The sequence below is a fragment of the Nycticebus coucang genome, chromosome 12, assembly GCF_027406575.1.
Source record: "Nycticebus coucang isolate mNycCou1 chromosome 12, mNycCou1.pri, whole genome shotgun sequence".
NCBI classification, from domain to species: Eukaryota; Metazoa; Chordata; class Mammalia; order Primates; family Lorisidae; genus Nycticebus; species Nycticebus coucang.
Window position 1 is genome coordinate 9,708,721 of NC_069791.1, and position 23,772 is coordinate 9,732,492.

Genomic DNA, 23,772 nt, shown 5'->3' on the forward strand with positions numbered 1-23,772 from the left:
CGAGGGTGGCGGGTTCAAACCCAGCCCCGGCCAAACTGCAACCAAAAAATAGCCGGGTGTTGTGGTGGGCGCCTGTAGTCCCAGCTGCTCGGGAGGCTGAGGCAAGAGAATCGCGTAAGCCCAAGAGTTAAGAGGTTGCTGTGAGCTGTGTGACGCCATGGCACTCTACCAGAGGGCGGTACAGTGAGACTCTGTCTCTACAAAAAAAAAAAAAATAAATAAAAAATAAACAGCTGGGCGTTGTGGTGGGCCCCTGTAGTCCCAGCTACTGGGGAGGCTGAAGCAAGAGGATTGCTTGAGCCCAAGAGTTTGAGGTTGCTGTGAGCCATGATGCCACAGCACTCTACCGGGGGAAGAAAGTGATACTGTGTCAAAAACAAAAACACTAATATATCCTTAATAATTTAGTACAAACCCATATTGACATTTCCCTAATTGTCCCAAGAAAATTCCTTTTATACCTAATTTTTATCTAAACCTGGGATCCAATCTAAGACCATGCAAAAGATGTACTTTAGCTTTTTTTCTCTTTTACCCACTTTATCTGGATTTTTGGAAATTTTTTTCATGTAATATTCATTTACTGAAGAGATTGGACCAGTTGTCCTGGAGAATGGTCTCTTGGACTTTACTGGTTCCTTCTTCACAGTGGCCTTTTTAACTTATTCCTCTAAAAAATTAAATCTAGAGCAGCGGTTCTCAATCTGTGGGTCGCGACCCCTTTGTAACAATGAAAATACATCCTGCATATCAGATATTTACAGTATGATTCATAACAGTAGCAAAATTACAGTTATGAAATAGAAATGAAAATAATTTTATGGTTGGGGGTCCCCACAACATGAGGATATATTAAAGGGTCACGGAATTAGGAGGCATTAGGAAGGCTGAGAACCACTGATCTAGGGTCTTGAGAGATTCAAGTTAACCAGTTCTGGGATTAGAAGACATCACAAGAGAGAGGTTCTTTGTATTGCCCCACCATTAGCCCAGTCTCACAACTGTATAGTTCTACTGTTGAGATGTTTTAAAGCTGGTAAAGTGACAAATACAGGCACTGAGAAAAGGGGGCAGCTGGCAGTGCAGCTCTGGTGGTTGCTGCTATGTAAGAACAGGGACCCAGTATTGCCAGATCTTTAGATTTTTTTCAAGAAACTGGACATCCTAATGTTTATGCTAAATCTCAGAACTTATTTTTTGTAGAGACACGAGTCTCACTTTACTGCCCTGGGTAGAGTGCCGTGGCGTCACACGGCTCACAGCAACTTCCAGCTCTTGGGCTTATGTGATTCTCTTGCCTCAGCCTCCCGAGCAGCTGGGACTACAGGCGCCCGCCACAACGCCCGGCTATTTTTTTGTTGCAGTTTGGCCGGGGCCGGGTTTGAACCCACCACCCTTGGTATATGGGGCTGGTGCCCTACTCACTGAGCCACAGGCGCCGCCCAGAACTTTTTTTTTTTTAATTAAAAAAAAGTGCCAAACTGTGCAACAAAAAAAATAGGCGGGCATTGTGGCGGGCGCCTGTAGTCCCAGCTACTCGGGAGGCTGAGGCAAGAGAATCACCTAAGCCCAGGAACTGGAGGTTGCTGTGAGCTGTGTGACGCCACGGCACTCCACCAAGGGCGATAAAGTGAGACTCTGTCTCTGCAAAAAAAAAAAAAAAAAGTGAGATACTTTAATCTTAGGCAGCATGAAGCCCACTATTGCTACATATATGCCCCAAAAGTAACAGTTTATAAAGAGTACATGAACCAAGACTAAAGAGTTGCTCTTTGGTGTTAACATTGTAGCAAGTTTCAAACCACAGCTGCTTAGAAAAACTACTTCTAATAATGGAATTGAATTCTGTAGAAATGCTCTATAGGGCCAACTCAGCTACAGGGCAGAGGCATAAAATTCTCAGATAAATATTCCTGTAGATAATTAGGACCATCTCAAAACGCACATCTTGCTACCACAATGAAAGGGCCAAAAGCAGCAAAAACCTCACTGTATTTATCAGTGGTCACATACTCAAATATGCCTTATCCACTTGAAAAACTTCAGATTCTTTGAAACATAAGAACTTAAATTCATCACCATCTTGAACTCCATTGAACCAAGTCACACGCCACAGCCGAAACAAAATTTCACAACTTTTAAATTTTGTATGAAATTTAAAAAGAAAGCTGCAGGTGGGGCACAGCGGTTCACGCTTGTAATCATAGCATTCTGGGAAGCCGAGGTGGATGGACTGCCAGAGCTCACAAGTTCAAGATCAGCTTGAACCACAGCAAGACCCCCATCTGTAAGCTGTGATGCCATGGCACTCTACAGAGGGCAACAATGTGAGAGACTCTGTCTCAAAAACAAACAAACAAAAAACCCCCCGAAAGCTGTGTTCCAAAAGCAAAAATTAGGGTCCACCAATTTGCAGGCTCTATTTTAAGCTAAGTTCACAGCATGAATAAAAACAAGTGAAGGTAAAGGATATGCTGAAAAAAGGAGAGAACACAGAGTTTATTGAGGAAATAATGTTAGATAAGACTAGAAATAATTTGGGGCCCAGGCACAGTGGCTCACACCTGTAAACCCAGAACTCTGGGAGGCAGAGGCAGGTGGACTGCTTGAGTTCAGGAGTTCCATGTTAGCCTGAGCAAGAGTGAGACCCCAGGCTTGGCGACTGTTGCTCAGTGGTTAGGGCGCTGGCCACATGCACTGGGGCTGGTGGGTTTTAACCCAGCCTGGGCCTGCTAAACAAATAACAAAATAGCCGGGTGTTATGGCAGGCGCCTGTAGTCCCGGCTACTTGGGAGGCTGACACAAGAGAATTGCTTGAGCTCAAGAGTTTGAGATTGCTGTGAGGGTATGATGCTACAGCACTCTACAGAGGGCGACAAAGTGAGACTCTCAATTAAAAAAAAAAAAAAAGTGGGCTTGGCGCCTGTGGCTCAAGCGGCTAAGGCGCCAGCCACATACACCTAAGCTGGTGGGTTCGAATCCATCCCGGGCCCACCAAACAACAGTGACGGCTGCAACCAAAAAATAGCCAGGCGTTGTGGTGGGCGCCTGTAGTCCCAGCTACTTGGGAGGTGGAGGCAGGAGAATCGCTTGAGCCCAAGAGTTGGAGGTTGCTGTGAGCTGTGATGCCACAGCACTCTACCCAAGGTGACAGCTTGAGGCTCCATCTCAAAAAAAAAAAAGTGAGACTCCATCTCTACTAAAATAGAAAAATTAGCCCAGCATTGTGGTGGGCACCTGTTATCCCAGCTACTTGGGAGGCTGAGGAAAGAGGATCACTTGACCCTGGGAGTTGAGGTTGCCTTGAGTTATGATGTCAGAGCACTCTACCCAGGGCAACAGAGTGAGATTCTGTCTCAAAATAATAATAATAATAACAACAATAATTATTTGGGGCCAATTCTTGGAAGGCCTAGAATACATGGTAGGGAATTTGGACTTTTGTCTTACAGGTAAGTTTTTGATGAAAGGAATGACTTCTAACTCTGATCCTGGTTGGTTTGAAAAGAGTACAAGAAACTGGTGTCAAGTCTGCAGCAGTTCATGCAGAGAGAATAAGGTCTGGAACTAGAAGGAATAAGAGGACTAAGACATTTGGGGAGAAAAAAGTAACAGGTCTTGGTAACTGATTAGAATCACTCAATTAACATTTACAGCACACGGTGCCAGTCATTTGAGATAAATACATATTATTGAGAAACAAGATTCTAAAGGAATTTCAAGCATAGTACGTGACATACAGTTAAACAAATAATGGTAAGTACAGAATAGTATGTTGCTAATAGATATGGACTAAGTACAATGAGACGGCTATCAGGACAGGAGTCAACTACCTACCTGGCCAGATGCTGTAGGGAAGGCTTCTCAAGGAATCACTGGACCTAAGTTCTGAACAGCATTGGATATTGGCAATAAAGAAAGAGGGGGTAAGGCTAGATTGAGCATTTACTGTGACTCAGGCACTATTCTAAGTTTTAAGCAATAATTTAGTCACCTCAACAACTTTTTTTTTTTTTTGAGACAGAGTCTTACTCTGTTGTCCAGGCTAGAGTGCCCTGGCCTCAGCCTAGCTCACAGTAGCATCAAACTTCCAGGTTAAAGTGATCCTATCTCAACCTCCCAAGTAGCTAGGACTGACACAAGCTAGTATGCCTGGCTAATTTTTCTACCTTTATTTTTATTTTTTTGAGAATCTCACTTTGTCGCTCTCAGTAGAGTGCGACATAGCATAGCTCACATCAACCTCAAACTCTTGGGCTCGAGTGATCCTTTTGCCTCAGCCTCCTGAGTAGCTGGGACTATAGGTACCCACAGTCTCACTCTGGCTCAGGCTGGTCTTAAACCAGTGAGCTCAGGGCAATCCACCCACCTAGGCCTCCCAAGTGCTGGGATTACAGGTGTGAGCCACCTTGCCTGGCCCAAGATTCCATTCTTGGCCTTCTTCCTATCCTCTCCTTTAGTGTTTGCATACATTCCTAGCATTTCATGATCACCTCTGGGTAGATTAATACCAAAATTCACATCTTTAGCCCTAACTACTTGCTGTTAAGCTCCCAAACCATGTTTCCATTTCCTGACTAAACACATCTCTGTGAAAGAACTTCCAGCCCAATGTTCCACAAATAAACTCATTTCTTCACCCCCCAAACTTGCTTATCCTCTTCTCCTCCTTACTTAGGTTAATGAGACCATGTTCTCTGGAGGGGGAAACGTGGTCCTGCCAGAGCCTGGGTAGACTAGAAATCGTCATCTGTGACTCATCTTTGGTTACTTGCCTATTATTTATGGGCAATGGTTGGCTTGGGCTCTGGAATGAATTTTTGGGTTCAAATTCCAGTTCTGATTATCAGCTATGGGGATTTTATCCTCTGGCTCAGTTTCCTCAGGGTGACAAAATAACACTCTGTCTCAAAAAAAAAAAAAGAAAGAAAGAAAGAAAGAAAAGAACCTAAGGCAAGGGGATTGCTTTAACCTAAGAGCAAAATCTGGAGAAAATATATATATATGATAAAGTTGGCTAATTAAAAAAATTTTTTTAAGTAATGAATCACCTAAATGTGGCTCATAACTAGCTATAAAGGAGTTCCAGAAATGTTCTGTGCCATGAAAGAACTGCTGAAACAAATGTAATGGGAGATCGTGTCAGCCCAAGTCCTCTAATGATTTGCTCTACTGGATAAACTCCAGAGATCCAAGTCTCTTAAAATGTGAAGTCAATAATTTAGAAGAGGATAATTAGTTCTTGCACATGAGATTCCCCCAACATTAGCCTTTTAAAAAATGTAAGTTACATGAAAGCCATTTTGTTTTGTAATCATTTAAAGAGTATTATTACTATTATGATTATTTTTTGGACAGGAAGTACAAATTATTATTGGTATATATCAGCCGCAATGATGGGCAACAAAGTGTAAGTCCTCATGAGTGCAGGGTCTACCACTTGTCCAGGGGGCCAGGATTAGGGATGTATTTGACCCCACAGCCATCTGGGTTGAGCTGCTTCTCAGCCACCATGTCCTTAAATTCATCTGAGTTAAACCTGGTAAAACTCATTTCTTGGAGATGTGAATCTTCTGACAGCCAGGGAACTTGAACTTGGCCCTGTGAAGAGCCTCAATCACATGCTCCTCGTTCTGTAGCTTGGCACAGATGGACACAGTGAACCCTGGCCACAGTGCCCTGGGGCTTTCCAAAGGCACCCCGCATACCTGTCTGGAGCCTAGATTGGGGACAGCACAAGGTCTAACACATGAACATGTATTGGAAAGGAATGTCTCCAAGGTCCCTTTGAGGAACCTATACAAGCAACAGGCTGCATTCACTACCAAGGAGGCTGCTGTTTGCAGTCATTGTACACCATGAGGAAAGGAGCATGGTCAGCTTAATTAGCTACAGTGAAAGCAATTTTGATATTGATTAAGAATGTATAGCTGATGGGGTGGCACCTATGGCTCAATGAGTAGGGCACCAGCCCCATATACCGAGGGTGGAGGGTTCAAACCCGGCCCTGGCCAAACTGCAACAAAAAATAGCCGGGCGTTGTGGCAGGCGCCTGTAGTCCCAGCTACTCAGGAGGCTGAGGCAGGAGAATCGCCTAAGCCCAGGAGTTGGAGGTTACCATGAGCTGTGATGCCATAGCACTCTACCAAGGGCAACAAAGTAAGACTCTGTCTCTATGAAAAAAAAAAAAAAAAAAGGGCTCAGCACCTATAGCTCAAGTGGCTAAGGCGCAAGCCACATACACCAGAGCTGGTGGGTTCAAATCCAGCCTGGGCCTGCCAAACAACAATGACAACTACAATCAAAAAACAGTGGTGGGTGCCTGTGGTCCCAGCTATTTGGGAGGCTGAGGCAAAAGAATCGCCTAAGCCCAGGAGTCGGAGGTTGCTGTGTGATACCATAGCACTCTACTGAGGGTGATAAAGTAAGACCCTGTCTCTACAAAAAAAATTAAAAAAAAAAAGAAGATATGGCTGAAAAGATCATTATAGGGTGGTGGTAGCTAGTTTCTGGTTATACGGTGAAGAAAGAGAGAGAAGGAACTTCATGAGAGAAGACAGGATTTAGTCTGTCACCCGGACATGACCAGCCTGATCACATGGGAGGTATGATACTCTGAAGATTTAAGGGTAAGAAAAATGGGTGATTTAGGAAGGGTATGTTGATAATAGAAGCTGTGTTTGATTACATGTGGAACTAAGGTTCTTGCATAGTACTGTAGAGTAACCACGCTAGTGTAGGGTGAATTTTAAATGTGGTGAAATTGGGGCACCTCAAAGGCCATTATAACAAAGGCATGAATTAAAATGACACGCTGAAGGAAACAACTGATGAACAATGGTAGCTCAGCGCCTGTGGCTCAAGCGGCTAAGGTACCAGCCATATATACCTGAGCTGGCCGGTTTGAATCCAGCCTGGGCCTGCCAAACAACAATGATGACTGCAACCAAAAAATAACCGGGCGTTGTGGTGGGCGCCTGTACTCCCAGCTACTTGGGAGGCGGAGGCAGGAGAATTGCTTTAGCCCAGGAATTTGAGATTGCTGTGAGCTGTGATGCCATAGTACTCTACCCAGGGCGACAACTTGAGGCTCTGTCTCAAAAAAAACAAATAAAAATAGAAACTGATGAATAATGGGCATAGGAGAAATGAAACTGTTAGATAATTAGGGCTAGAAACCAGAAGGAATTGAGAGAATAGTGGTATGAACAAACATGAAAAAGTTAAGGCCCAGCACCCATAGCTCAGTGGTTAGGGCACTGGCCACATGCACTGGGGCTGGTGAGTTCGAACCTGGCCAGGGCCTGCTAAACAACAATAACAAAAAAATAGTTGAGTGCTGTGCAGGGCGTGTGTAGTTCCAGCTACTGGGTGGCTGAGGTGAGGAACTAGCTTAATTAAGCCCAAGAGTTTGAGGTTGCCGTAAGCTACGACACCATGACACTCTTATCAAGAGCAACATAGGGAGACTGTCTCAAAAAAAAAAAAAAGGAAAAAAAACTTAATTATTGAGATTGGGGCGGTGCCTATGGCTCAAAGGAGTAGGGCTCTGGCCCCACATACTGGAGGTGGCAGGTTCAAACCCATCCCCAGCCAAAAACTGCAAAAAATGAAAATAAAATAAATAAATAAATAAAATAAATAGAGAATTGAGATTGCGGGTGGTGCCTGTGGCTCTGTGGGTAGGGTGCCAGCCCCATATACCAAGGGTGGCAGATTCAAACCCAGCCCCAGCCAAACTGCAACGACAACAAAAAAATAGCCAGGCGTTGTAGCCGGCACCTGTAGTCCCAGCTACTCGGGAAGCTGGGCAAGAGAATCACCTAAGCGCAGGAGCTGGAGGTTGTTGTGAGCTAAGATGCCATGGCACTCTACCAAGGGAGATATAGTGAGACTCTATACAAAAAAAAAGGGCTCAGCATTTGTAGCTCAAGTGGCTAAGGTGCCAGCCACATACACCTGAGCTGGTGGGTTCAAATCCAGCCTGGGCCTGCCAAACAACAATGACAACTGCAATCAAAAAATAGCTAGGCGTTGTGGCAGGCGCCTGTGGTCCCAGCTACTTGGGAGGCTGAGGCAAGAGAATCACTTAAGCCCAGGAGCTGGAGGTTGCTATGAACTGTGATGTCACAGCACTCTACCCAGGGTGACAGCTTGAGGCTCTGTCTCAAAAAAAAAAGAGATGGAGAAACAGTATTGTAAGAAGTAGAGAAACAGTAAGTATCTGAGGGCCAAGAAGGAATCAATTGTTTCAAACCTAGCAAAGGATGGTGATTGAGAAGAGATAGAGTTTGTACAATCGTTTCTATTAATGTTTAAAAAACATCAAAACAGGGTGGCGCCTGTGGATCAGTGAGTGGGGCGCCGGCCCCGTATGCCGAGGGTGGCAGGTTCAAGCCCAGCCCCGGCCAAACTGCAACAAAAAAATAGCTGGGCGTGGTGGTGGGCGCCTGTGGTCCCAGCTGCTTGGGAGGCTGAGGCAGGAGAATCGCGTAAGCCCAAGAGTTAGAGGTTGCTGTGAGCCGTGTGACACCACGGCACTCTACCAGAGGGCGATACAGTGAGACTCTGTCTCTACAAAAAAAAAAACAAAAACATCAAAACAGCTTGGCGCCCATAGCTCAGTGGTTAGGGCTCCAGTCACATACACTGAGGCTGGTGGCTTCAAATTTGGCCTGGGGCCTGCTAAACAGCAATGACAACTGCAACAACAACAACAAAAGCTGGGTGTTGTGGCTGGTGCCTGTAGTCCCAGCCACTTGGGAGGCTGAGGCAAGAGAATCGCGTAAGCCCAAGAATTTGAGGTTGCTGTGAGCTGTGAGGGTGACATAGTGAGACTCTGTCTAAAAACAAAAAAACAAAAACAAAAAAACAAGGCTCAGCACCTGTGGCTTAAGTGGCTAAGGCGCCAGCCACATATGCCTGAGCTGGTGGGTTCAAATGCAGCCTGGGCCTGCCAAACAACAATGACGGCTATAACTAAAAACTAGCCAGGTATTGTGGTAGGCGCTTGTAGTCCCAGCTACTTGGGAGGCGGAGGCAGGAGAATTGCTTAAGCCCAGGACTTGGAGGTTGCTGTGAGCTGTGATGCCATAGCACTCTACCCAGGGTGACAGCTTGAGGACCTGTCTCAAAAAAAAAAAACAGAAGGCAGAAACCAGATGACAGGGTATAAAGGTACTATGGAGCAGCTAGGGGCAGAAAAGTACAGACTTTATTCCATAAATAAAAAATAATAAAAATATCAAAAAAAGGGCGGCGCCTGTGGCTCAAGAAGTAGGACGCCGGCCACCAGAGGTGGCAGGTTAAAACCCAATCCTGGCCAAAAACTGCAAATAAATAAATAAATAAATAAATAAATAAAAACAAAGTTTTAAATAATGGCTATCAAAAATACCACCAAAAAAAAACCCCAAATAAAACAAAGTACAGGGCGGCGCCTGTGGCTCAGTCGGTAAGGCGCCAGCCCCATATACCGAGGGTGGTGGGTTCACCCACCACCCAGCCCCGGCTGAACTGCAACCAAAAAATTGCCAGGCGTTGTGGTGGGCGCCTGTAGTCCCAGCTACTCGGGAGGCTGAGGCAAGAGAATCGCTTAAGCCCAGGAGCTGGAGGTCGCTGTGAGCTGTGTGATGCCACGGCATTCTACCGAGGGCCATAAAGTGAGACTCTGTCTCTACAAAAAAAAAAGCAAAAACAAAGTACAAAACATAATTTAGAAGTGTCAAATGAAGATGGGGTTTTGTTCAGAATTCATGAAGTATAGTTAGGAGAATTTGAAAGTATAAGGGGTAGGGAAGGTTCTTTAGGAGGTTGAAATGAGTGGGAGTGCCAGGTTAGGTGGATAAGGTAACTCCAGAGAAGGTGGGCAAAGTCACATAAAATGCAGGAACTAAAGAATGCCAGGAGCCTGTAGTCCCAGCTGCTCGGGAGGCTGAGGCAAGAGAATCGCGTAAGCCCAAAAGTTAAGAGGTTGCTGTGAGCCGTGTGACGCCACGGCACTCTACCCGAGGGCGGTACAGTGAGACTCTGTCTCTACAAAAAAAAAAAAATAAATAAAAAAAAAAATAAAGAATGCCAGGAGGTGGAATGCAAATACTATATTGGAATGGTGACAGAGAGGGGGCCGGATCAAGAAAGGTAAAAAAAAAAAAAAAAAGGTGGGGCATGGTGGCTCACACCTGTAATCCCAGCACTCTAGAAGGCTGAGGAGGTTTCCTGATTGCCTGAACTCATAGGTTTGAGACCAGCCTGAGCCAAAGGGAGATCCTGTCTCTAAAAATAGCCAGGCATTGTGGTGGGTACCTATAGTCCCAGCTACTCAGGAGGCTGAGGCAAGATAATCGCTTGAGCCCAAGAGTTTTTGGCCTTGTTCAGGCGGAAATAATCTTTCTCATCCTAGGGCGACAAAGTAAAACTCTGTCTCAAAAAAAAAAAAAAAAAAAGAAAGAAAGAAAAGGAAAAGAAAGTTAAAAAAAAAAAAATAGTGTCCGGGCATAGTGGCTCTCTCTGACCTGTAATCCTAGCACTTTGGGAGGCTGAGGAAGGATTGTTTGAAGCCAGGAGTTGTAGACCAGCCTGAGCAAGAGCAAGACCCCATCTCTAGCTGTAGTCCCAGCTACTCAGGAGGCTGAGGCTGGAGAATCATTTGAGCCCAGGATTTTAACGTTTTGTGAGCTATGATGTACTCAAGCCGGACAGACCGTGTCAAAGAAAAAGAAGGAAAAAAAAAAGGATTTACTAGGGGGAAAAGAAAGGGAAAAGGACTTCAGGAGTTGGGCAGTGGTAATGGTAGAAATTTGAAATGATGTATTGTACGGGAAGTTTCAAAGCCTTAGCCTCTCCCTCCCAAAGTTACAAGGGATGATCTGGCTTGGTGCCCGTAGCTCAGCGGTTAGGGTGCCGGCCACATACACCGGGGCTGATGGGTTTGAACCTGGCCCGGGCCTGCTAAACAACAATGACAATTGCAACACAAAACAGCCGGGCGTTGTGGCAGGCGCCTGTAGTCCCAGCTACTGGGGAGGCTGAGACAAGAAAATTGCTCAAGCCCAAGATGAGGTTGCTGTGAGCTGTGACGCCACGGCACTCTACCAAGGGCGACATAGTGAGACGCTGTCTCAAAAAAAAGGGATGATCTTCAAATCTTCAAGTACCAAACTACCTCCGCCACATTCCCCTCCTGCCCAGATCGTCCATTTTATAAACCGTGGAGCCTTCTCCCAGGCACAACATACGTGTAGTTGTTGCTTGCCCTCTGCTGGTCAAGTTTGGTCTTGGCTCTCCAGATATTTAAATCTACGAGCATGCGCAAAATGGGATTTGCGAGGAAGCGAGGCCCAGAGCCTATTAGATTCTACCAGTTCATAAGAATACAGAATACACAACCTCAACTTTCAAGAAGTTTATAGTCAGACTCGAGTGGAGATTAAAATAGGCAGAGCGTGATGGCTCACGCCTGTAATTCCAGCACTCTGGGAAGCCGAGGCGGGTGGATCGCTCAAGCTCACGAGTGGGAGACCAGCCTGAGCCAGAGCGAGACCCCTGCCTCTACAAATAGCCGGGCGTTGTGTGGGCGCCTGTAGTCCCAGCTACTCGGGAGGCTGAGGCAAGAGAATTGGTTTAGCCCAAGAGTTTGAGGTTGCTGTGTGAGAACTATGATGCCACCGCATTCTATCCAGGGCAACAAAGTGAGACTCTGTCTCAAAAAAAAAAAAAATAATAATAATAATAATAAAATACACTTAACTATTGTGAAAATCATCCATTTATGCAACAAAACTTTCTAAACTGGGTGGGTTAGATGTGTCAAGTTTATATCCCACAAGGGAAGAAAGACTTAAGATTAGGGTAGAAGATGTTGTGGCAACAGGTGGTCAGAAAAGACCTCCCAGCAAAACCAACAGTTCTGCGGAATCCGAGTAGAAGGTGAGGATGAGAAAGATTATTTCAACCTGAATAAGGCCAAATAACTGTACCAGGAAGTAAGATTGCCAGTGGATGGAATGTAGGGAATATGGAACAGTGGTGTAAGAGTCACATCCTGCAACATAAAAAGCAGCCAGGGAAGGATTTAAGGTCTTGGTCTGCAATGTGGATGCTTAAGCACAGCTTCTCATACACTACCTCATGTAGTCCCCACAAATATCATCACTTTCCAAATGAAGGCTCTAGCAAGTGTAAGCCCAGCCTGAATTTCACCCCTGAGAAATGGGCAGATTTGAGACTTATTTATTTATTAGTAATAATAAACTAATTATTTATTATTTTGCTATGTCACCCAGGCTGGAGTGTGGTGGTGCAGTAACAGCTCATTACAGCTCCAAACTCCTGGGGTCAAGCATTCCCCCCTACTTTAGCCTTCCCAGTAGCTGGGACTATTGTTGTGACCCACCACACATTGGGCTAATTTTTTATTCTTTTTTTGGGGGGGTGGGAGGAGACAGTCTCACTCTGTTGCCCTTCGTAGAGTGCCGTGGGGTCAGCAACCTCAAACTCTTGAGCTCAAGCTATTCTTTGCCTCAGCCTCCCAAGGAGCTGGGACTACAGGCCACAGTTACCATCCCGAGCTATTTTTAGAGACTAGGTCTCACTCTGGCTCAGACTGGTCTCAAACCTGTAAGCTCAGGCAATCCACCTGCCTCAGCCTCCCAAAGTGCTAGAATTATAGGTGTGAGCCACCTAGCCCGGCCAGTTTTTCTTTTCTTGTTTTTTTTTTTTTTTTAAGAAATTAAGAGGTCTGGCGGGCGCCTGTGGCTCAAAGGAGAGGGGCACCAGCCCCATATACCAGAGGTGGCGAGTTCAAGCCCAGCTCTAGCCAGAAACTGCAAAAAAAAAAGAAAGAAAGAAATAAAAAAAGAAATTAGGAGGGTTTCTGTATGTTGTCCACGGTGGTCTTGAACTCCTGGACTCAAGAGATCCTTCTGCCTCAGCCTCCCAAAGTGCTGGACTCATAGGCCCAAGCCACTTCACCTGGCTTATTTTCCATAATTTCTATAACTTTGCTCTGGATGGAGCAGAGCAAGGCCTCAAAGCATTTCAAAACTGTTCTGGTAAGCACTAGTAGGAATCTACACATATTTGGAGACAGAGTCTCACTTGCCCTGGATAGAATGTAGTGGCCTCATCCTGACTCACTGCAACCTCAAATTCCTGGATCAAGTTGTCCTCCTGCCTCAGCTTCCCAAGTATGGGTGTGCATCACTAAGCCCAGCTAGTTTTTTTTCTAGAGATGGGAGGGTCTCACTATGTTGCCCAGGCTACCCTTGACCTCCTGGTCTCAAGTGATCCTTCTGCCTCAGTCTCCCAAAGTCCCGGGGCTACAGGCTTGAGTCATACCCCGGCCAAGACATATGTAGAAAGCAAAATAAATGGAACTTGTTTTTATTTTATTTTTACGGACACATGTTTTTTTTTTTTTTTTTTTTTTTTGTAGAGACAGAGTCTCACTTTATGGCCCTTGGTAGAGTGCCGTGGCCTCACACAGCTCACAGCAACCTCCAATTCCTGGGCTTAAGCAATTCTCTTGCCTCAGCCTCCCAAGTAGCTGGGACTACAGGCGCCCGCCACAACGCCCGGCTATTTTTTGGTTGCAGTTTGGCCGGGGCCGGGTTTGAACCCGCCACCCTGGGTATATGGGACCGGCGCCTTACCGACTGAGCCACAGGCGCCACCCTTACGGACACATGTTAAGGGAGATGGCTTGTATGCCACTCAGTCAATGGTGGTGGTAGACTGATAGGTCCCAACTGGTGTAATCAAAAACATCAAAGAAGGCTCAGTGCCTGTAGCTCGGCAGCTAGGGCACCAACCACATATACCGGAGCTGGCAGGTTCAAATCTGGCCCAGGCCTGCCAAACAACAACAACTACAACAAAAAAATAGCCGGGTGTGTGGCAGACGCCTGTAGTCCCAGCTACTTGGGAGGCTGAGGCAAGAGAATTGCTTAAGCCCCCAAAGAGTTTGGGGTTCCTGTGAGCTGTGACGCCATGGCACTCATGAGACTCTGTCTCAGAAAAAGAAAATCAAAGAAGCCAGACCTGTAATCGTAGCACTCTGGGAGGCCAAGGTCGGTGAAATGCTTGAGCTCAGGGTTCAAGACCAGCTTGAGACAGAGTGAGACCCCCAGTCTCTACTAAAAACAGAAAAATTAGCTGGGCATGGTGGCGGGCACCTATAGTCACAGCTACTCTGGAGGCTGAGGCAAGAGGATCCTTTGAGCTTTATTATATATATATATATATAAAATAGCTGTGAACTATAATGCCATGGCACTCTATCCTGGGCAAGAGTGAGAAACTCTCTCAAAAAGCAAACAAAAATAAAACAAAACGAAACATCAAAGAGGAGGGGCCTAAAGAAGGTGGAAGATTTTTGGAAAGCCATTTTGGTGAGGAGCAGACACACAATGATGAGGGTGATGCTGGGAAGAACACCCTGAGCAGTGGTATAAAGGTGGGAAACTAAATTATAAGTGTAAAAAGTTCTATGAATTCCCCTTTAACGCCTACTTTCTGGGATCCTTCTTGGAGAAGATGTTGCTGTGCAAGAAAAAATACAAAAAGCACATCCTCAACAAGCAGCCTAGGTCTTCCTCACAATCAGTAATTAGGGGATAGGAAGAACCAAGTGAGGTGAGTACATAACGGTTAGGGATTAGAGAAGAGATTAATTTTCTAGCTTCTTTAACACGCATAGAGAATTTCAAACAGTACCTGGAACACAGTGAGCACCAATAAAAAGCAATAGTTAAAGCTGGGCGAGGTGGCTCACGCCTGTGATCCTAAGATTCTGGGAGGCCAAGGTGGGTGGATTGCTTGAGCTCAGGAATTTGAGACCAGCCTGAGCAAAAGGGAGACCCCGTCTCCACTAAAAATAGGGAAACTGAGGCAAGAGGTTCGCTTGAGCCCAAATTGGAGGTTGCTGTGAGCTATGATGCATAGCACTCTACCCAGGTTGACAGCTTGGGATTCTGTCTCAAAAATAAATAAATAAATAAATAAATAAAATAAAAAAGCAGTAGTTATCTTCTAACACCCTGGCTGCAGCTGGATCTGCAGTGTTTATGCTCCTGGCCCTGTGATACCTGATATACACCTCAAGGAAATCCAAATGAGATTATGCCCTGTTTCCTGGATCTTCAATATAACCAGAGCTACAAGGAATGACTTCCAGTCAGGAAATTCAAAGGAAACTCTGAGTTTGACTAATACTGCACAACAGGCCTCACATTCCCAAAGCCTTCAGCCAAAGAAGCCTTAAGCCTTCAACCAAATCCTTTGGTATCTCCTCAAAAAATGAGACTTGTGCCAAAGCTCTGCTAACAAGCTTAAACTGACAGAATTCTCAAAGTGTCTCGTATCCTAGCAGCCAAAACCGTTATGCACAATTCAGCTTCCGAACATCATTCTCATCTCTCCCAAATGCAGGAGGTTAAGATCTTTCAACTTCCTTTTTCCAGACAGAAAGGGAAGTACAAGAAAGACACGTGTGAGGACTGGGGCTCTCTTACTTCCATGATGGGAAGGAGAAAAATAAAACACAACCGTCACGAACAGGATTCGAACCTGTGCGGGGAAACCCCATTGGATTTCGAGTCCAACGCCTTAACCACTCGGCCACCGTGACTTCCAAAACCGGGCTCTGCCGCGCGCTTACAGAAGGGGTCCGCATTGCGACCGGAGCAGTCGCATAGCAGAGACCAGAGCACCAGTCTAGATACACACACCCTTGCACTCCCACCCCTCGCTCCTTACCTCCCCTCTGCGCCATTCGAAGGAAAAGGGTCAGGTGGTCTGAATGACCCCAGCAGAGATGGTGAGGATCTCCAGCTCAGGGAAGAGTTGGGGATCTCAAGGAGTACAAACCTATTTAGGAGGCGATGGCGAGACCTGCGGAGGAAGCAGTCGAGGGAAGGGACTGGGGCCCCAGGACAGCGGCTGGGGGACTTCTCGGGTTGAGAAGTGGGGGTGGGTGGGACGGCGGGACAAGACGTAAGGGGTGAGGAGACTCGGGACGAGTTGAAAGGAGGAGCTCCCGGGAACGGATGAAAGGAAAGAACTTCTAGGGGAAAGGGGCTCGGGGTTCCTTGGGATTAGGGGCTCCTTGAGGTTAGAAATGTGCAAATTGAGAACCACCACCTCCAGCTATGGGCTGGGGCAGCGTCCCCTTGGGATGGGATGGAGAGGAATCCCACTCTCGGGCTGAGAGGCAAAAAGAGGGAAAGGGCTTGGCGTCCGGCGAAGAGGCTCTCAGGAGAATAGCGCCCCCTCTGGGAAGGAGTCACCTCCCCCGAGGCTCCCGCCGCCGCCGCCAGGAAGGCCGCCGGAGTCGGCCCCGCGCCAGGCGCTCCACCGCCGCGCCAGGCCTGCCGGCAGGGGGCGCTGCGCCAACCGGGGCCGGCCCAGGCGGCGAGAGGCGGCGGCCGCGGCGGCGGGCGGCGGCGGGAGGCGGGCGGAGAAGGAGGCGGAGGAGGCGGGAGCTGAGCTGAGTGGGGCGGGCGGCGGCGGGGCCCGAGCCCGAGAAGATGGCGGTGCGGAAGAAGGACGGCGGTCCCAATGTGAAGTACTACGAGGCCGCGGACACCGTGACCCAGTTCGACAACGTGAGGCTCTGGCTCGGCAAGAACTACAAGAAGGTACGCGGTCAGGGCCGCGCGGGGACCGGAGGCGGGACAAAGGGACGGCGGCCCGGCGGCCCCCGGGCTACTGCCCACCCTCCAGCCGCCCCCGGCCCCTCCCCCGCGGCCGCGCGAACTGCCCCCTGCGCGCCGCGCCCCTCCCCCCGCGCCAGCTCCGCACCCCGGCCTCGGCCTCTGGCCCCCGCCCCCACTGCTGAGCCCTCTGCCCCTTGTTTTTCTCCACTGCCCGGCGGGCGCGGGTGCCAGTAGCCCACCATCCCCGAGCCATCGCCTTTACGGCTTTTCTGGGAAGGGCGGGGGGCCGGGGATAAACTGAGTGCCGAGGGGCTCCCCCTTCCGCACCCCCGGCGTGCCCGCCTCAGCCCGCCAGAGCTCCCCACAGGGCCAGGTACCGACGAGGCTGAGGCCTCCCTGGTGCTTTGTGTACGTTGGGAGAGAAATGGTGAAAGCTGGAGGATAAACAACCACGGAGCGGGCCTGGAAAAGGTCTCCACCCTGGGGTCACCGGTCTCCAGCGCTCATCTCCCACCTTCCATCAAAGGGGCCACACAGCCTCTCAGGGACCAGGCTGCAGAGTTCCTGGGCAGCGGCCCCTTCTTAAACCATTCCCCAGCTGCACAATGAAGTCACCCTGCAACCTAGCTTCGCGTGCTGGGGGATTAGGGTCCCAAGGCCGGTGGGGGGGCTTTATGTCTCTAGCTGCTCACCGCTACCCCTTAACTGGAGGTGAGAAGGGAGTGAACAAAGGGTTTAAGAATTCTTACCTGTCTTTTCCACCAAACCTCTTCTTGGTGTCTTTGTCCCTAGGCCTGGTTTTTCTCTAGAGATGGTCTCCCTTCTCACCACCCGCAGTTAGGGGCTCTCCTTCTGGCTTTCTTTCAGCTCCCCAGTTCTTCCTGCCCAGCTTTGCAGCCTGTCACAAGTGAGTTGGGTGTTTTAGGACTCCCACTGATGCTGGTTGTGAGCCTGGCTTTGGTCTCAGGGTGTCTCTGGGTGTCAGAATCCTGACAAACAGCTGCTGTTTCTGTGGCTTGTCTACCCCAGCATGATGCTCTGGTTCCCAGGCTTCTACCTTTGACCTTTTGAAGGAAGATCAGGCTAGGGGCTTAGTCTCTGGCCCTGGGGGGATTGACTCCTGTGACCTGGTTCAGCTCTTAGCTCTTTGTCATTTACCTTTACCTTCACAGATCTCTTTCCACCTCCCACTGAGAGATACTCTCTACTCTGTGATTAGGGTGGAGGAAACAGGGGTCAAAAGGTAAAGAGAAAGCCTGACTCAGTTTTAAATTAAAACAGAAGGCAGGATGCTAGGTAGCAAAATATGGAAATGTTTTAGAAGGCCCAGGGTTGCTTGTTTCAAATATAATTTCCTCAAAAAAGATAGATACTGTCTCCCTCTTCTCCATCAGGCTGGTAATAGGTAGTCCTTCCCATTTAGGAAGTCCTGTGAAGACAATTTCAGAAGCAAAATGCATATCTAGTCCGCTAGCCCTACCTCACTTCCTTGTGCCTTTCTTGTTAGGCTACATCACGGGGAATCATGGCTTTTCACAGTTTCCCCAAGAAATATGCTGTTGTTTCACTTAGAGCTCTGAAAGGATTGCTTCCATGTCATGAGCTCCATAAACCTTCAGAATTTTATAACCCTCAGTGCTGTTGGCTGGAGATCAGGTACCAAGATAACAGGGTCCTGCAACTCCAATTTCAGAGTGTAGCTGAGGAAGATTAGGAAGTGTCCCTCACCCTAGCACCCCACACTGGCAACCTGAGCTGGTGGCTGCAGAACTTCAACTTCCTGATTAGGGGTGTCCAGGGCCTCCTTTTTACCATTTTTTTTAATAGAAACTAGATATGTTGAGAAGAAAAGCACTATTTTCTCTGTCCTAGATACTTCTAGACCCCTGGGGAAGAAATATGGGAGATAGTAGACAATTTATCTGGAGTCTGTTTTTCTTTCCTTTCCCTCTTTCCCTAGTATATACAAGCTGAACCACCCACCAACAAGTCCCTGTCTAGCCTGGTTGTACAGTTGCTACAATTTCAGGAAGAAGTTTTTGGCAAACACGTCAGCAATGCACCGCTCACTAAACTGCCGGTGAGTGCAGAAGCAAAGGGATAAATTCTCCAAACTGGAGAGGGAGTTGTAAATTTTAAAAAATATTTACAAATGTTATAACTTTTGAGATTTGGGTTATTTTCTACCATCCCTATCCCTAGTGAGAGCATTAAGGGGTTGACAGTAGTCTCCAATTTACCATTCCTTTTGTCTTAGTAATACTTTGTGCAGCATTTGTCTCCAAGCATCTAGGCTCCGTCCCCAAGTCTCTTATGGCATGGTTAAAAAGCTATGAGATTTAGTTTTGCACAGGCTTGTGTTCAAATCCTGACTCTGGCACTTGATGGGTCTGTGATTTGGCCAACCTTTATGAGTCATTGGGTCCTTCATGTCTAGATGGGATTAAAGTAAAGTGTTCGCCCAAGGTGATGCTTTCTGAATATTGGTTTGTTTCTCTCCCTCTTCTGGGCCACTTGATGTAATAGCACAAGGATTAAAGAACTCTAGCTTTGAGAGGGAGTTCCGTTTAATGTGGGATTTTGTGAAAATGTTATTAAGTAATAAGAGAATTTACAAAGGAACTCTGACATGCTTTTTCCCTGTCTTGATTTTACAGATCAAATGTTTCCTAGATTTCAAAGCAGGAGGCTCCCTATGCCAAATACTTGCAGCTGCCTACAAATTCAAGAGTGACCAGGGATGGTGAGATACCTTCCATTTATGTTTCTTATATTTAGTTTAGAGGAAATCTCTCCTTTATGAAATCCCCTGGGGTCTTTCTGGGGTGGGAGAACATAGGTAGAAATTCTTAGGAATTTCTTATTTTGCTAGATCATCTGACCTGACTTCCTAGATTAGAAAAACATGCTGGTTAGCCGGGCGTTGTGGCGGGCGCCTGTAGTCCCAGCTACTCGGGAGGCTGAGGCAAGAGAATTGCTTAAGCCCAGAAGTTGGAGGTTGCTGTGAGCTGTGTGAGGCCACGGCACTCTACCGAGGGCCATAAAGTGAGACTCTGTCTCTACAAAAAAAAAAAAAAGAAAAAGAAAAACATGCTGGGAGGGCGGCACCTGTGGCTCAGTGAGTAGGGCGCCGGCCCCATATGCCGAGGGTGGCGGGTTCGGACCCAGCCCCGGACAAACTGCAACAGAAAAATAGCCGGGCGTTGTGGCGCATGCCTGTAGTCCCAGCTGCTCGGGAGGCTGAGGCAAGAGAATCGCATAAGCCCAAGAGTTAGAGGTTGCTGTGAGCTGTGTGACACCACGGCACTCTACCCGAGGGCGGTACAGTGAAACTCTGTCTCTACAAAAAAAAGAAAAAGAAAAACATGCTGGGAGATAGAGCCAAAATCATCTCTAAAAGTGAAAGAGAGAGTGTGTATATGTGTGTATGTGTCAGTGTGTGTTTTGAAGAGGAAAAGGGATTTGTAGGTTGGCATTTCAAACTTCTTTTTGTCTTTTTGTACCAAGCATAGAGTGATTTATAGAGTTGAGATCAGTGAATCTCAGATCCCAGATAATTTTGGCAACAACTGTGAGCGAGATTACTTCCTAATTTCCCATGTTAAGTCACATGCCCTCACCTTATCCTCAGACCTGAGTTATACCACTCACTAGATTATTGCCTCTTCACAAGGCGGCGTTACGATTTCCAGAATCCATCACGCATGGACCGCAATGTGGAAATGTTCATGACCATTGAAAAGTCTTTGGTGCAGGTAATAGGAACTTCTCTGTCATCTTTTTTCCCTCAGTGAGAATCCAAAACACCCTTTTCCTGTAGTCTCATCCCATCTGTTTCTTCTCTCCACAGAATAATTGCCTATCACGACCTAACATTTTTCTGTGCCCAGAAATTGAGCCTAAATTGCTAGGGAAATTAAAGGACATTATCAAGAGACATCAGGTAAGTGGGCTGGTCAGGAGAGATTTCAGAAACCCCCTGACACTTTTCCTGATGTTTTCACACTAAGAAAGCAGCCCTGAACTGCCTTGCTTTCTACTCCAGATGTGGCTCTGTCTACTTGCAGAGAGACTTGAGTTTCTCTTTCCTGTTGACTGCTCCCATTTCTGAGTCCTAACAAGTTTAGATTACTGTTTCTGAAGATAGTGTTGGCCTGGGGAAAAAATAGCATCTTCCACTGAGCTAGAGATTGCCTGATTTCAGATAAGTGAAATCCTCACTCATTGGAACTTTGTAATAACAAGCAAATGTCACTGATAGGGACATAACACCCAGCTTAAAATCTCCCATGTGTAGATTATCTGTTCAAAGGATTATCTGTGGCAACCTTTAATTCTTCGACTTTTCTCCATTATTAGCACAATCCCAGCTGTTTCCCTCTGCTGCTCAGCTGGTACATACTTAGAGAATACAAGCTAACTTTAATACCATTCCAAGAAAAACATGACTAAGAAGACAGATCTGTGGCTAAATCTTATTTTGGTTTATTTACACCAGTGGTTCTCAACCTTCCTTATGCCGCGGCCCTTTAATACAGTTCCTATGGGTCATGACCCACAGATTGAGAATCACTGATTTACACCCATGAGTAATTCAGAGGGGACCATATTTACCTGCTTCTCCTTGTGCCATCCAGGGAACAGTCACTGAGGATAAGACCAATGCCTCCCATGTTGTGTATCCCGTCCCAGGGAACCTAGAAGAAGGTGAGACCTGGGTTTTCCTGGCCACTGCAGTGGATGGCCTGGACTAGGAGGTAGAGATCTCCATGGAGCACCTGGGCCACTCCTTTCATCCTTGAATCTTCCTACTATCTTAAGTTCTTATTACCAAGTCTCCTGCTGCAACAAGACAGTGCTAAATTAAGTCTGTGTAAAGAGTTATTTGTTGTGCCCCCCATTAGCTTATCTCTCTCCCTTCTTTCTCTGTCTCTATCCCCAGAGGAATGGGTACGACCAGTCATGAAGAGAGACAAGCAGGTTCTTCTGCACTGGGGCTACTATCCTGACAGGTGAGGATATGTTCCTGAGATAGGTTCAAGTTCAGGAGCCAGACACAGAAGCCCTAGAACGTCAGGAATGCCTAGCAGGCAGTCTTCTGGGGTTTTTAGGTTAATTAGTTTTCCTTCACCTGTTAAGTGAATTCTCTATCTTGGATGAGATTTGGACTTATTGTACAAGGCTTACGCTAAAAGGAATGGGGCCAGGGCGGCGCCTATGGGTGAGTAGGGTGCTGGCCCTATATGCGGAGGGTGGGGGTTCAAACCCAGCCCCGGCCAAACTGCAACAAAAAAATAGCCTGGCGTTGTGGCAGGTGTCTGTAGGCCCAGCTTCTTGGGAGGCTGAGGCAAGAGAATCACCTAAACCCAGAAGTTGGAGGTTGCTGTGAGCTATGATGCTACAGCACTCTACCGAGGGTGATAAAGTGAGACTCTGTCTCTTAAATAAAAAAGGAGTAGGGCTTTCATATGAAATAGTTACCTCAGTATAATTTTTGATAAATAAATATTAAAAACAATTTAAATGTCTAACAGTAGACAGATGTTTCAGTAAATTTATATATCTATTTAGTGGGCTCTTATGTGGCTTTTTTTTTTTTTTGCAGTTTTTGGCCAGGGCTTGGTTTGAACCTGCCACCTCTGGTATATGGGGCTGGTGCCCTACTCCTTTGAGCCACAGGCACCGCTCTCTTACACAGGTTTTAAAGTGTTATGAAATAATAATGATAATTTATAGATGAGTATTAACTGCAAAAAGTAATATATAAAATAACATTTAGTGCTAGTCATGGTGGCTCACAACTATAATCCTTGCATTTTGGAAGGCCAAAGTGAGAGGATCATTTGAGTCCAGGAGTTTAAGACCAGCCTGAGTAACATAGCAAGATACCCCCATCTATACAAAAATTTAAACATGGCTCGGCACCCGTAGTTCAGTGAGTAGGGCTCCAGCCACATACAACAAGGCTGGCAGGTTTGTGCCCAGCCCAGGCCTGCTAAACAATGATGACAATCCCAACCAAAAGATAGCCGGGTGTTGTGGCAGGCACCTGTAGTTCTAGCTACTCAGGAGATTGAGGCAACAGAATCGCTTAAGCCTAAGAGTTTAAGGTTGCTGTGAGCTGTGATGCCACAGCACTGTACCGTGGGCAACATAATGATTCTCTGTCTAAAAAGAAAAAAAAAAATTTTTTTTTTTTATGGTTTTTGGCCAGGGCTGGGTTTGAACCCGCCACCTCCAGCATATGGGGCTGGCACCCTACTCCTTTGAGCCACAGGCGCTGCCCAAAAAAATTTTTTTTTTTTTTTTTTTTTTTTTGTAGAGACAGAGTCTCACTTTATGGCCCTCGGTAGAGTGCCGTGGCATCACACAGCTCACAGCAACCTCCAGCTCCTGGGCTTAAGTGATTCTCTTGCCTCAGCCTCCCGAGCAGCTGGGACTACAGGCACCCGCCACAGCACCCAGCTATTTTTTTGTTGCAGTTTGGCCGGGGCTGGGTTTGAACCCGCCACCCTCGGCATATGGGGCCGGCGCCCTACTCACTGAGCCACAGGCGCCGCCCCAAAAAAATTTTTTTTAAAACATTAGCTAGGCAGGCTATGCACAATGGCTCACACCTGTAATTCTAGCACTCTGAGAGACTGAAGCAGGAGGATCACTTGAGCAAGAGTGAGGCCCTGTCTTTACTAAAAATAGAAAAATTAATAGCTGAGCATTGTGTCAGATGTCTGTAGTCCCAGCTACTCCTGAGGCTGAAGCAAAAGAATCACTTAAACCCAAGAGTTTGAGGTTACTCTGAGCTATGATGCCATGGCACTCTACCAAGGGCAACAAAGTGAGACTGTCTCAAAAAAATTAAATAAAAATAGAAAAGTTAGCCAGGTACTGGAATGGACACTTGTAGTCCTAGCTACTTGGGAGGCTGAGCCAGGAAGATTGCTTGAACCCAGGAGTTTGAGGTTGCTGTGCCCTAAAGTGCCATCAAGTCACTTTAACCTGGGACAAAAGAGTGAGACTCTGTCTCAAAAAAATAACAAAATAGGTTGGGTGCAGTAGCTTAATCCTGTAACTCTAGCATTATGGGAGGCTGAAGAAGTCAGATTCTTTGAGCTCAGGA

General features: G+C 46.8%; 1 protein-coding gene, 1 non-coding gene and 1 pseudogene across 8 annotated transcripts in view; 1 reads left to right on the forward strand and 2 right to left on the reverse strand.

The window, feature by feature from the left end:
• Nucleotides 1-5,768: 5,768 nt before the first annotated feature.
• Nucleotides 5,769-5,895, reverse strand: LOC128562971 (uncharacterized; annotated as a pseudogene).
• Nucleotides 5,896-15,546: 9,651 nt separating this feature from the next.
• Nucleotides 15,547-15,628, reverse strand: TRNAS-CGA (transfer RNA serine (anticodon CGA)). Its single transcript has one exon. It is a non-coding gene; the product is annotated as a tRNA-Ser (tRNA).
• A 791-nt stretch (nucleotides 15,629-16,419) lies between these two features.
• Nucleotides 16,420-23,772, forward strand: part of SMARCC2 (SWI/SNF related, matrix associated, actin dependent regulator of chromatin subfamily c member 2) — a 35,277-nt gene continuing 27,924 nt past the window's right edge. For 6 of the 7 annotated variants that reach the window (XM_053555949.1, XM_053555953.1, XM_053555954.1 and 3 more), the window contains exons 1-7: nucleotides 16,420-16,637; nucleotides 18,616-18,735; nucleotides 19,313-19,398; nucleotides 20,329-20,410; nucleotides 20,506-20,598; nucleotides 21,293-21,362; nucleotides 21,598-21,667. In XM_053555949.1, the coding sequence (XP_053411924.1) occupies nucleotides 16,527-16,637; nucleotides 18,616-18,735; nucleotides 19,313-19,398; nucleotides 20,329-20,410; nucleotides 20,506-20,598; nucleotides 21,293-21,362; nucleotides 21,598-21,667 (632 nt within the window). In that variant the 5' untranslated portion in view covers nucleotides 16,420-16,526. The remainder of the gene's footprint in view (nucleotides 16,638-18,615; nucleotides 18,736-19,312; nucleotides 19,399-20,328; nucleotides 20,411-20,505; nucleotides 20,599-21,292; nucleotides 21,363-21,597; nucleotides 21,668-23,772) is intronic. The other variant, XM_053555955.1, reaches the window with a different exon arrangement.